The 13114-nt window shown below is 31.2% G+C and overlaps 2 protein-coding genes across 2 annotated transcripts; both read left to right on the plus strand.

Annotated features, from left to right (window-relative positions):
• Positions 1-1137: 1137 nt before the first annotated feature.
• LOC128173644 (uncharacterized) lies at positions 1138-3778 on the plus strand. Its single transcript, XM_052839317.1, has 3 exons — positions 1138-1445; positions 2233-2406; positions 3257-3778. The coding sequence occupies exons 1-3, from the start codon at positions 1160-1162 to the stop codon at positions 3493-3495; spliced, it is 699 nt and encodes a 232-aa protein (XP_052695277.1). The 5' UTR covers positions 1138-1159; the 3' UTR covers positions 3496-3778.
• A 4332-nt stretch (positions 3779-8110) lies between these two features.
• On the plus strand, positions 8111-12581 carry LOC128174066 (uncharacterized). Its single transcript, XM_052839701.1, has 4 exons — positions 8111-8396; positions 8795-8968; positions 9945-10163; positions 12475-12581. The coding sequence occupies exons 1-4, from the start codon at positions 8111-8113 to the stop codon at positions 12579-12581; spliced, it is 786 nt and encodes a 261-aa protein (XP_052695661.1).
• The last annotated feature ends 533 nt before the right edge of the window (positions 12582-13114 follow it).

Here is a 13114-nt window from a genome sequence, read left to right on the forward strand (position 1 = left end):
ATGGTATGCAAAATAAAACCCACAAAATCATCACGAATGGAGTTCTTCCTGTGTTTTTTTTAACTCGGTTTCATATAATGTAAGCATAGATCCAGCCAATTTACTGATGAGCAAAAACATACGTTCAATACACTGGACTGAAAAGAGCAAATATTTGAATAAAAACAAAACTAACACGAGATGTCCTGTATCTAAATTTCCACTCTGGATGTTTTAAAGACCATGCATTATATGACAATCTTGATATATCGCTGTCATTTGTTCGCAATCAAAACAAGGCGAGTAAAAACGATCTATCAATTATTATTTTAATGAATTTACACAGATTCATCAACAATTTTTTATTATTAGTAATAAAGAGTTGTTGATATTTGTAAACGTTTGGTTGTTTGTAGAAGTACTTGTATGAAGGTATGTATAAAACTCTCTTATCTTTAATTGTTATATCTGTACAATGAAATATATAATGAAATTCATCTACTATCTCAATACAGTTACAAATCGTACATATGGTTTTCACGAGATATATTAGATACATCTGACGAAAAAAACCATCATTGTTTTTCTGTTTAAATGTCATTAAGTTTTGTTAACTTTTGTAGGTCTGACGCTAGGGTATATTTGAATGTAAATAATAAGTTCTATTTAATGCAAGATAACCAGTGGTCGTATTTTTTAAAAAAAATGCACTTGTAAGTTTCTAGTCCTACATTGTGTTTTTGTCAATTAAGTTTAAAAAAAAATTGAACAAACGTTACAGAAAGAATACGTCAGTTAAAAATGATTTGCTTTTGTATAAAATCTTTCAAGACCATTCCTTTATTGTTGTTAATAAAGGGAAATGTATAGAAATGTACAGTGCAAGTAAACAATTCTTTTGCTCGTCGTTTCATTCAAATGCTAATTTTACTGCAGAAAACCCACAGATGCCATCTATTATTTACAAGTCATTAAAAAGATTCAATATTCTCATACACTTCAGAATGTCTACAATATCGAATCGACTGCAATTATTAATAAACAAAAAAATAAAATCGATATATTGTAACGATTACACAACGAAATATAAACGGACGTTTGTAAAATAGTTTCTTTACTTCAAAACATAACTGTTCTGTCACAGAGATAGATATAAGATTATACCAAAATTACCATCGTTATGTTACAAAGGACATACGTTATATTTCTAATCATGTATATTTTGTACAACAAGACGACCAGTTGTTTCGAAAGTTTTTACGGCGTGAGAACAAATGAATATCCAAAAACGTCGTGTCAAGAAATTGAAAATATTAAAACCGCCTTAAGATGTCTGGGAAGATGCGGGAGCACAATAGATAGTATTGTCATGATCAGCCACAACGAGTCCACAAATACCTGTATGTGTTGTAATGACATCACAGGAAGTGACATCATCGGTGCAAATTGGAACTCATTTGTTCTAGGTAAAAGTATTTTGGTCTATCTTACAAAAGTTGTAAATGCAAATTGATTGTACATTTCTAGTCCTGTGGTAACAGACTGGACTGGTATCTACACGCCCCTTTTATCGACATTGTAACCTAACTTTTCGACGTTTATAAGTGAATCATGTCAAGTTTATACTAATGATCTGACGCACTGTTAACATCAGTAGCATTAATTCATATTAATGACCCGGTGTCGACAGGCTCATCAGTGAACTAAAGTACACATTTCTCCTTGAATGCAAACAATAATACGCTATTCATATAGCGAATGCCGTTAACCAATTTCTGTAGAATTTCCGTTACAATAAATGAATGAAATATATAAAAATAATTTATTTGATGATTCATGTGGGTTGCAAAAGTAGCGATCATTGCAGAAAAAAAAAATCATGACCCGCTTACTTAAATTAGAAAAATATAACAACTGGATTATTATTATTTTATGCATTTCGTTTGTTAGTAATGTGGTTAATGCGTAAACGTAAGAAAATGCATTAATGACGTTCCGATGAGTTTAGCGTTACTCTGGGACACTAGTTTGTCAGCTGACTAGAAATTATCATATAATCTCATTAAACAGACAATTTTACATTAATAAACGGCATACCTTTTGGTGAAATTGTAATGTTTTTCCCCAAAGGGACTAAAAGTAACTGTCGTGATAATTTCCGAACATTAATTGTATCTAGCATATATCATAGTATAATAGTCTTATCTTTCAAAACATGGCCGGTTAATATAAGCTTGCTGTTTTCAATTACAGTTCCAAGGTCTACTGGCTGCACGACCTACCAATTGACGTCCAACCAAATCTGTTTGATGTATTTCCCAGTTCCGGCAAGATACTCAACAGCTAAAACCCTTTGTCAAGCGGGAGGTGGGAATCTTTTTAAGATTGATTCCCAGGAAAAATTCGCCTTATTCGAGGATTATCATGGTATGCTTTCATAGTGTATCTGTGTTGTTTTGAATGAATTCACGATGACAACAACCAGAAAAAATCATAATATACATGTATATGACAAGTCTGGTTAAAACGGTTGAAAACAAACTAAAATCAATTTTATCTTGTCTTCAATTTGCATAAGTTTTATAATAATTATTACAATACCTAATTATATTAGCTAAAAATGAAGAAAAAATATATTTTCTAGGGATGTCAACGAGTACTCGACTATCGCTCGGTCACACCCGTCATCAGCTAAAATTATTTAGTCGATTACTCGCAATAAAGTTTATTTAATTCAAAACATTTGTTTTCTTTACGCCGCAGTTTTTTTTTTGGATACAAATGAAAACAACAGTTTTGTTTTCTCGGCATGTTTGATCCATAAGTTCCATTATTTCCATAGGTTACCCTGGTGTATTTTTTAGCGGTTAATAATTAATTCCATTGATATACATAGGCAGATATGTACTTGAGGAGAACAATTTGTATTTTCTTCGACTAAAGCACCCAATTTATCGACTAAGCCAACCGGCTTAAATTTACATCCCTAATATTTTCAATTAGTTTTGCTCACTTCACAAAATTGTACTGATTGATGTGTAATATTTTTTTCTCAAGTATGTAATTACGAAGTGAAAAAAATAAGAAATCGATTTTTTTTTAAATCTTACATATGTACATGTATTTTGAAATTAAAATAATTGTCATTCCTAAACCAGAGAAACTTTTTATAAATCAATGTTCAAGAAATATGAATTCATATATGCATGCATACTGGTATGTCCATTTGGTATACAACAAACAAATAATAATCTAAACATTGTTGATTTTATTTAAGTGCCGATTGCCGACGGTGCACTCCTTGAAGTGTGGATTCAAGGGGAGAAGACAGGGGGTCAATGGAGGTTTGATGATGGCACTCTGATACCCCACGTGTGTCCCCTCGTCACGGAAAATAAACCAGCTGAGATACATCTCCGGGCTAGGGGCCGTACAGGTTTCGATTGCCGAGATGCTGAAGAAAATGTTCTTTATCACTATACATGTGAATACCAGCGATGGAATTCACACTTATAAACCACAACAATCATTGTGTGAACTTTATGCGTTGTTTGTTTCTCCTGGCATATTTTTGATACTAGTATTTGCTGCATACTTGACGAATATTGTTAATTTAAAAGGTTTCGAATATTCATTAACATAGTATCAATAGTGCGTACATTATACAATTTTCAAATTTTCAAAAAATAAATGGCCATCTTTAAGTTAAATGTGACTTAAAGATGCTTAATTAAATGTGGATAAAAGAAAATCTTTACACAACCTTTAAGCTATTTAAATATGCTTTAACGTAGCTTAAAGATGGATAAAAGATCCTTAAATTCAGATAAAACATTCAGTAAGCAACCTTAAGTCCACATTTACGACAACGTATAGGTCCTTAATATCGAATTTTCTATAAACCACAGTCAAGTTTTTTTTCCAGATGATATCTTTCTTTGATCAAATTTTAGCTTACTTAACCAACAAACTGTTATCATAATCAATTTAACTAAAATATATTTCTATAATCTATGTGCGAAGTTCTTTTCCAAAAAGTGCATGGCCGTGCATGTCGAAACAAGACGCACTTGTCGTAAATATTTTATATATTCCGTGTTAGTTTCAGTATTTTAAGGTAAATAGTTTACGAATTTTTTTAGGCCACCTCATTTCCTTTCCCATACATCAAAAGAACTGAAAAAGTTGTTCAAAATTTTATTGATCAGAGTATGATTATATCCTGATCAAAACAAATAAACTCTCAAAATTAAAACAATATGATCCCATATTTTCATTTAATAAAATTACAGGCTACTTTTAAGTGATATTTAAATCAATTTATTTCAAATTGACATTTTTTCTAAAACAAATTTAAAACAAAGTATGTAATAAATTAAATAATAGATACCCTTATTCTTCATCACAGTTTTCGTGGATTGTTAGTATTTTGCTTACACGTGGGGATATAATTACGTGGATGAATCGCTTTTTAGATTCAGTTTGACAACTAAATCTATTATCATTAGTGTTCGTAGAGGATGAAACAAGGTGAGGGCTACCCACAAATACCGCGAAAATTGAACCATCACGAATTCTAATGATTCCACAGTAATTGTCTAGAACCAATCAGATAACGCATTAGGTGTTATTATCACAATGATATATTGATATCATTAATTACATTCATGCATGCTTCAGAATTATTAACTTAGTCTTCATGTATCGAAAAATATTGACACTGTTAAGCTTACTATATACAAAACCGGTATATGTACATGTATTAGCTAATCTATGCCTATTGACAGCAAAGAAGAAAAGAAAACTGGAATTAAAAAAGGCATTACATTATATAAACAACGATCGGGTTCATACAGGCACACTATTACAGGCAATACTTTGCAATTTACCGGGGTATCGCACAATACCAGCGCCATTCCAGACTGTAAAGATTGGAACTGTAACCTTTTTTTTATATTGTAAAAATATTTAGCAACATATTTACCACATTAAATTGAATGATTTAATTAAAAGATATTATTTTGAAATTGATTAATGTGTTTGATTTTTAAGCGAAAAATTCTGTTTTTAAGAAATGGTGCCGTCAATTACCAGTGATGTATGTGCTTCATGTAGCATGTTTTCGTATGTGCAAATACCGGTATGTGCTTCTCCTGGTGTGACAAGAGAAGTTACCACTAAAACATACCCTCTATTTCTGATAAACAGTACATTGATAAATCTGCATTTTGTACTCTTATAAAATGTCTTTGATTCTTGAATAATTTAATGGATTGAAACCCCAGAGTGAAAAAAAAATATTTGAAATAAATTAAATATTAGTAAATCAATGGCTCAACTTTAACGTTTACATAAATTAAAAGACTTGAAAGCCTTTAGAAATCCCGACGTGCATACGGACACAAGTCAAACCGGCAGTGTTGACAATCTTTTATGTTCTCTGTTAGTCTAGGTTTTTTTAAAAGTTGAACAAATAACAGAGTCTAATTAAATCTACTCAAACAAATCGAACAACTAAGAGACAAAAAAAGCAGCAATACCAAGCGCGATTTAACAATGACAATTAAGTCTTACTATATAAGTATGAACCTGCACTTTTAGATGTGTCTAGCAGATAAAAACCAGAGCTTGACATTATCTAGATTGATCAGTAGAATAGATATCATAACTATGATAATTTATATCAAATTGTTTTCATTCGATTTTTAATCTCATCTAAGAAATTTACTGGAATAACCAGAAGAAAACTAACATTGATGGAGATTGGTTTATTTGTATGCATGTTCATTTAAAGAAAAACAGCCTATATAAAAACATATTTCTATGTAGATAAAGTATTTGAGCCAAGTTCAATGAACATTATGGATTAAATACTACGTGTAAACTTTTAGACGATTGATTGATTCGAATATTGAGTGACTTTGTTTTAAATAAAAGTTTCATAGAGAGATGGGCGGCCCAATAATTTTGCAAAAATAAAATGAGGAAAATTATTTTACAAAAAATGACCATAATAAAATTAGTAAACTGTGATCCGTGTTTTTTGAAGCGGCATTGATAGCGATGATCTGTGTTCAATGGAGCGCCGTTGTATGAACTATATTGTTTACAAAAGCAAAACTGAGGTATAGATAATTGTTTCTGCATAGTATGTGTTGACAGTAATTTAAGACCGCCATACCCCACTACAAATTAGCATTTAATTACATGCATTTAAATTTAACTGTTTAGTTTTAACAAACGTGACTTAATGGCTTCCTATAGACAGTAAAAAGACAACTTAAAGGGAGTGAAATTCTCATATAAAGGTGACCAAAGGCTTATTATAATGTAGTTTATATATATGGCTTAACGCCGTTTAGATATTAAGGACATATAAACTCCAGTCCAAATAGGAATATTTAAATGTTGCTTAAAGATTATACATCTTTAAAGGTCCAAAAATCTTCTTTGTTTTATATATGATGAACACAGTAAGCCATGTATGTTTTGTGTGCTCGATATCCAGCAGAACCCGACTTTTCAGCATATCAGGCCCTGGGGCCATAAAACTTAGACGGGCTTACTTTTGATCTAAGAAATATATAGTGGAAAAGTAAGACTGAGATCAAAAGTGAGCTTGTCTAAGTTTTATGGCCCCGGGGCCAGTTGTCCACAACGACCAAAACCCTATCTGTGAATACAGTTTTTATTTAATATTTTTTGTATTCTTAGTGTTGAGATTCGGCCAAGTTCGTCAAATTAAGGATTATTGCGTATCTTAAGACTGTAGCGATATGATGTATATGTTTTGTATCGATAAATTGTCCATTTTTTCCATATTTAAAGCAACGATACTGAAAATTTATCTGAATAGAATGAACGGAGGTTTAAAGTTCCATGCACATGTATGTATTAGCGCTCAAAACAAGTATGATTGCTTTAGTTGTTTTTTTCATACAAGTCGAGTTTAGGGGGAAAACCCTCTCATTTAACATATGTCATAGATATATCTCAGATCGTTTTACGCCCAATGTACTGTAATAATTGAATACTGTTTTTGAAACTTTTTGAAACTTGTAAACGAGGAATTATTTTTTTTTATACCATTAATTGATTGTCAGGAACAACCGATATTTTTGGTATAGTTATGTCTACAACTTAGAATAGTTTTTTTGAATGTGTGTGTATAATTTGATTTTAAACTACTGGTATAAAAAAGTATGCTATTTTGAATAGCTAGCCCTGTATCAAAATATAATGAATTTTATACATTGTATTGAAGGTGGCTATTGGATTGTTTCTTTAAAAAGATGTAATTATGAGTATATTTTGGTAAGGCAGTATTGATTCTTGCTGCATAAGGGTCAAATTTTGTAATTTTTATGACATTTTGAATGTAAAAATAAATCAAACAATAGATAAGTTTTAAAAAAATGCCAAATGAACTCAATATTCATGTTTGAAAAAGAAAAATCCTGCCTTTGCTAATTTGAATCGGAGAGCAGTTCTCGAGAACTTTTAAATAGTGATTCGGGATTTTTTGATGATGCAAATTTTTTGCATCGCTTTATGAAAAACATTTCAAAAAACCATTATATGCAAACAGCATGTGCGACGTCAAAGCATATTCTACGACATTTTAATATTCTTTTGTATGAATTCATTTTGCACTAAGCCTTTTTGTTGTGGTTAGAGTTATTAGTATACACAGTAAAAGTAAACAATGGCAATTACTATAAGTTGTGTATTCACTGTTTTATTAAAAAAAAACACATTTTGTTTAAAAAATAAAATCACATGCTGTTTTAAGATTTTTTATAGGAAAATGACATATTTGTGTTAAATAAAGGTATAAGTTCGTACAGAAAAGGTAAACAATCACGCTGCTTACCTTTTGATTCCAATGCTATTTTGACGCTGGAAACATCTATCATTTATGAGTCATCGATAAACGAATTTTAATATATCATGAAATGTTTATTCTCTCAAAAAGGCAGCAAGAGGTTATACATAAAAACGACATGATAAAAAATATATTTTAACGATTTGTAACGAAATATAACGGACCTCTGTAGTTAAGATTCTTCATTTTCATACATAGTGTTCAGTTGTAAAAATAGATACAACATTTTAGCTTAATACCAGCAATATGCTACGAAGAGCATACAGTGTATTTTTGATCATAAATATCTTTAACAACAAGTCAGCCAGTTGTTTCGATAGTTTTTACGCGGTGAGAACAAATGATTATCCGAAATCATCGTGTCACAAAATTGCAAATATAGAAACAGCTGGAGAATGCCTGTTGACATGTAAGATTTCAGTGGATGCAATCGTCATGATCAGTCACGACATATCAGCAAAAATATGTATGTGCTGCAATGACATCACCGGAAGTGACATCAGTGGATCAAATTGGAAAACATTTATTGAACGTATGTATAACTGTCATCAGATTGATTTATATATTTTTTTTAAATTTCATATATTTTTTTCTAATTTTGTATAACATAAATGAAAGGTGAATATCTATTATCATATTTTTTCATAAAATGATAATAAATATGTCCACACCCTTGTGATAAAATAAAGAATATTTTACAGCAAAAAAAATATATTTCAGATGATGAAGTTGTTTTCAGCATCTGTTTCCCCCTATTTCAGTTTTTGGATCTAATAGTTATTGATATAATTTAAAAATAAAGGTTGTTAAAGACAGAAAACAAAAACTAGGAATACTACATTTGATGTCTATGACCAAATTTTACTGATATAATAAAAAGTAGTTTAATCATTACACTCTGTGTTCTGAACTGGTAAATTCTATTTGTAGCACACTGTGCAAACGGTTCTGCGCCTTACAACTTGTCAGGCTCTCAAATATGTCTGAAGTATTTCCCAGTGCCTGTCATTTATGCAACTGCTAAGGCCAACTGTGAAGCTGAAGGGGGCAATCTCATTAAGATTGATTCACAGGAAAAGTACGACATTTTCAATGATTATCATGGTATGTTATAAGTGTGCACCTATTTACATAAGTGAACCAGATTTTAAGTGCATTTCAAATGTTGAAATACGGCTAAGATTATATTTTTATCGACATTTGCTCTAATCTGTAAAAGTATACTTATTCTATTTTGAATGAAACTGCATTATTTTGTTGTCAATTTTGTAATTTACTGTTCTTTTCTATTTGCATTTATAATTTTTTTTTATGACATTGCAAATTATATACAACTTTATAAGCAATTTGCTGTTATATCTGCATAGCAACAAGACTGGTTAGAACGATCTTAGTAGCTAAAAAATAATTCTGGTCATCATTTTCCTGGTAAATTTTACAAACAAACCGACTGTTAAACCAATCTCGTTTCGTGTGATAAGATAGCACATATATTAAACAATAACAAATGATCAGCTCCGTCAAAAACGTATTATTCTTTGCAATACATGTACGAATTTTTATTCAGTATTTTTCACTACATGTATATAACAAAAAATCATGAATAATGAAGATAATTCACAATGGTTTAGCATTTTTGTAAGATCATGTTTATGATTCGGTATCGTAACAGTCATAATTTCTTAAACGTCGGTGACTTAACATTAAAAAAGAGTAATATTTTGCCGAGATTCCATTATTTTAGTATCATTTTAAAATGGTCTTTACAATTTTCGTTTATTTTAACAGAAAATGTGTTTAAAAAAATTGTTATACTCATGTATTTTGTAAATCAAACTCCGTTCAACATTGTTGAACTTTTTTGATACGTCATTATAGGGTTAATCATAGCGACTGTTTAGGTCAAGAGAAGAAAAAATAAACAAAGTTATTTCTACTATTTTCAGCTAATAAAAATGTAAATTTAAGCCTTTTAAGATATATGGGATTTGATCAAGTGACAAATCTATATTTTTATCCCCATCTGAAAATGATACCTTATTGCTTAAATATTAACCTTTTAATCATCTTCATTTTTTAGTGTCAGTTGCAAACAATACAGTCATTCAAGTGTGGGTCCAAGGGGAAAAGATAGGAGGTCAATGGAGGTTTGATGACGGAACTCCAATACCTGAATACTGTCGCTTTAGCATGAGTAATGGACCGACTGAAGTGCATATGAGGGCATTTGGGTCTACATCGTTCGCCTGTGGTGATAATCCAAACGGCAGTCCATTTAATTATTCCTGCGAGTACCCAAGTCTGTCATTCATCCAAAACTGATAAAACTGAACATGGTTTTTACAGAGTCTGTCTTCGATGATAATGACGAAGAGACATGCAGTTTTTTTTAAAATTTATGTTCTTTGTTAAATCATCGGTCGATAAAAGAGTGCCAGCTATTAACTGTTTAAACATGATGACTTTTTGATTTTGTTTATGTAAAAATTAAGAGCCTTAACATTAGAGTCCCTGACTTGTTTATCAACTGAAATTTAACTATTTCACTGAAGATGAAATAGGCAATTAGTACTTTATTTGTTACGAAATGACAACATGAATGAATATTCATTATAAAAGTGGAAGGGTGTATTACTTTGTTGTTATGTTTTTAAGAGGGTTCGAAGGTCGAGACCATTTTTATGCTATATTGGTTTCTTTAAAAAGAAGAGGTCTGGAGGAGGATATAGGAAGGTATTCAAATTTTAAAGCTAATAAATGTACAGTTGAGCTACAGATATCCGGACGCTTCTGGTTAGGGATGATAATTGGAGATACTGAATATATATTCGTTGATTTGTCTCATTTATCCGAAATCCCGAATCCGTGGGTCTTTTTTACCACAAAACCCTGGTTAACTATAATTCTTGCTACCCTGCTTAATACAATAGAAAGATAACACAGAAACCTGTCAATCAAGTTTCACACCTTTTTCACATTCGTATAAGTAGCTTGTATAAACACTTTGACGTCCCAAATCACTTTCAAAATACCAACATTACTGGCTAGGCAGTATAAATCACGCGCCACTGTTTGGTTATGTTTCTCAGTGCTCCTGTCGAGTACCATCGGTTTTAAACATTCCTTTATTCCAAAGGTTGATTTTGCGTAAAAATATTAAAGAAAACTGGAAACTATGCATATCTTTGTAGTTTATTTATTTAAAAAGTTTCTTCATACAAATTGTCTCATGAATGCCTTGTTATATTAAGTCAAAACCGGACGTACAGAAAGAAAACCAAATCAAAGCATGTTAACTTACTGAAATAGCATTTGTGGATCCTGCAATTTCCAAGCTAGTAACAATTAGTTTTATTGATTAAATTAATTCTGTTTTGAAGAAATTTCAGTTATTGTGGTAATTGGCGTGCCTAAAAATGCATAGTTTTAAAAAGCGTAACAGAAATAGGAACGTATAACACTTCGGCACAATGAATTTTGCTGTAAAAGTTCGGTGGTTATTGAAGTTCAATTAATATGTTCACACAAAATATTAATACAAAACGTAGTTTATGTATCAAAAAGGTCAATTTAAACAGACAACTCCATTTTTGTTGCTAATTCGGATGAAACCCATTATAAACAAATACATTATCATTTATGACAATTGACGCACTTCTTATATCTGAACGCTTCACCTATCCGGACGACTGAACTTGAAAACGAAAGCGTCCTGGTAACTGAGGCTCTATTACATATGTGAAAATTTTCTTTATAGCTTTTGTTAAAACATGAGGTCCTAAAATTAAGTTAAATATGATTGTTTATATGTTGATTCCACAGCCTCCTTATGCAAAATAAATATAAATGGACCTATACATTTTTATACAGATAATACATTATCAATATTGCGTAATTCAATTTACAGAATAGAACAACGATTCTTTTTAATGGCCTTATTGACTTTGAGTCCAAAAAGTGTCAGTATCGTGTGTAGTGTAGATATAGACAATAACGGAATTACATTTTATCAACAATGCATAATTTTTTAAAACTTACGTGAAAAATAGTTATCGCCAGTATATTCGCCATTTCGTAATTAGCCTAAGATTTCCCGATGAAATATACATGTTTATGTGTCTCATATCGTAATTCTTAATTCTATTTAGTGCACGACAAAATATTTAATCAAATCATTTAAATAACTCGATAATGACTATATATACGACATATACACCATTTGAAAAAAAAAACAAACAAACAAGAATTAAACTATTACCAAAGACATCAATAAAGACATGAGTTTAGTTGTTGCTGAATTTTGCAAAGTATAAGTTTTTTTAATGTCATGCGATTGGAATAGAGGTATCGATCAGCACGTTTTCCCTCCACAAAGTCCACATCCATTCATGGGCTTTCGAAAAATTTGGCCTTTATGAAACACAGCACAAATAAGTATTCGATATACAAACTACTAGAAAATTTTTGGACATGCATGTTGCTTGCTATAAGACAATTTTTAATCGCAGAAATGACTAATGCATTCTACACATTTGTGGAAATTTTGTGACATAAAAAAAAAATCTTAATGCGGTGAACTGATTCACATGTTTGTTATGGTCTTTTAACAGAAGAAAGCTCTGCCACACCCGGACTCAGTTTTGACTGCTTTATAGATGAAGATACATGCATGATGGGATCCTGTACTGATGATGCCACTGTTGATAAAGGCAAATGAATGTCATCCGCGGCCTCTGACAGATGTCTCATTTTCAGTTCGGATTTTTTTTGAGTTCTTCGTTTATTTTGGTTCTCACATAACATATTTTTAAAGCTGTCTTTATATCCAGTGCGTTCGTTTTCCTTCAATTTCAATTGCTATATGGCCCCTTCTATCTGTTTTTTTCTCCTGAAATGATGCCGCCCTGGCCTGTAATTTTACTTTTCTCCGGCTTTCCTCTAGCTTCGCTTGCGAATAACTACGTCTGATTCTCATTGAATTATTATCAATCAGAACAAATTTTTAATGTTTCCTAAAGCAGTTTCATACAGACCTTTTTGAATTCTTGAGGTATTCGTCCCCATTCTAGGATTCTTTTCTTATTAGGGATAGAATCACTGAAAAAAAAGCCATACCCGTACTTCGATTGTTCTTTCGTTCATTCCTATGGAACTGTGCAATCTTCTCATCTCAATCATCTACTTCACTATAAATAATCTTTACTGGTCAGTAAAAGGGAACTGTGCATTCTTGTAAATGTGTCATTATTT

The sequence above is a fragment of the Crassostrea angulata genome, chromosome 2 (assembly GCF_025612915.1).
Source record: "Crassostrea angulata isolate pt1a10 chromosome 2, ASM2561291v2, whole genome shotgun sequence".
Lineage (NCBI taxonomy): Eukaryota > Metazoa > Mollusca > Bivalvia > Ostreida > Ostreidae > Magallana > Magallana angulata.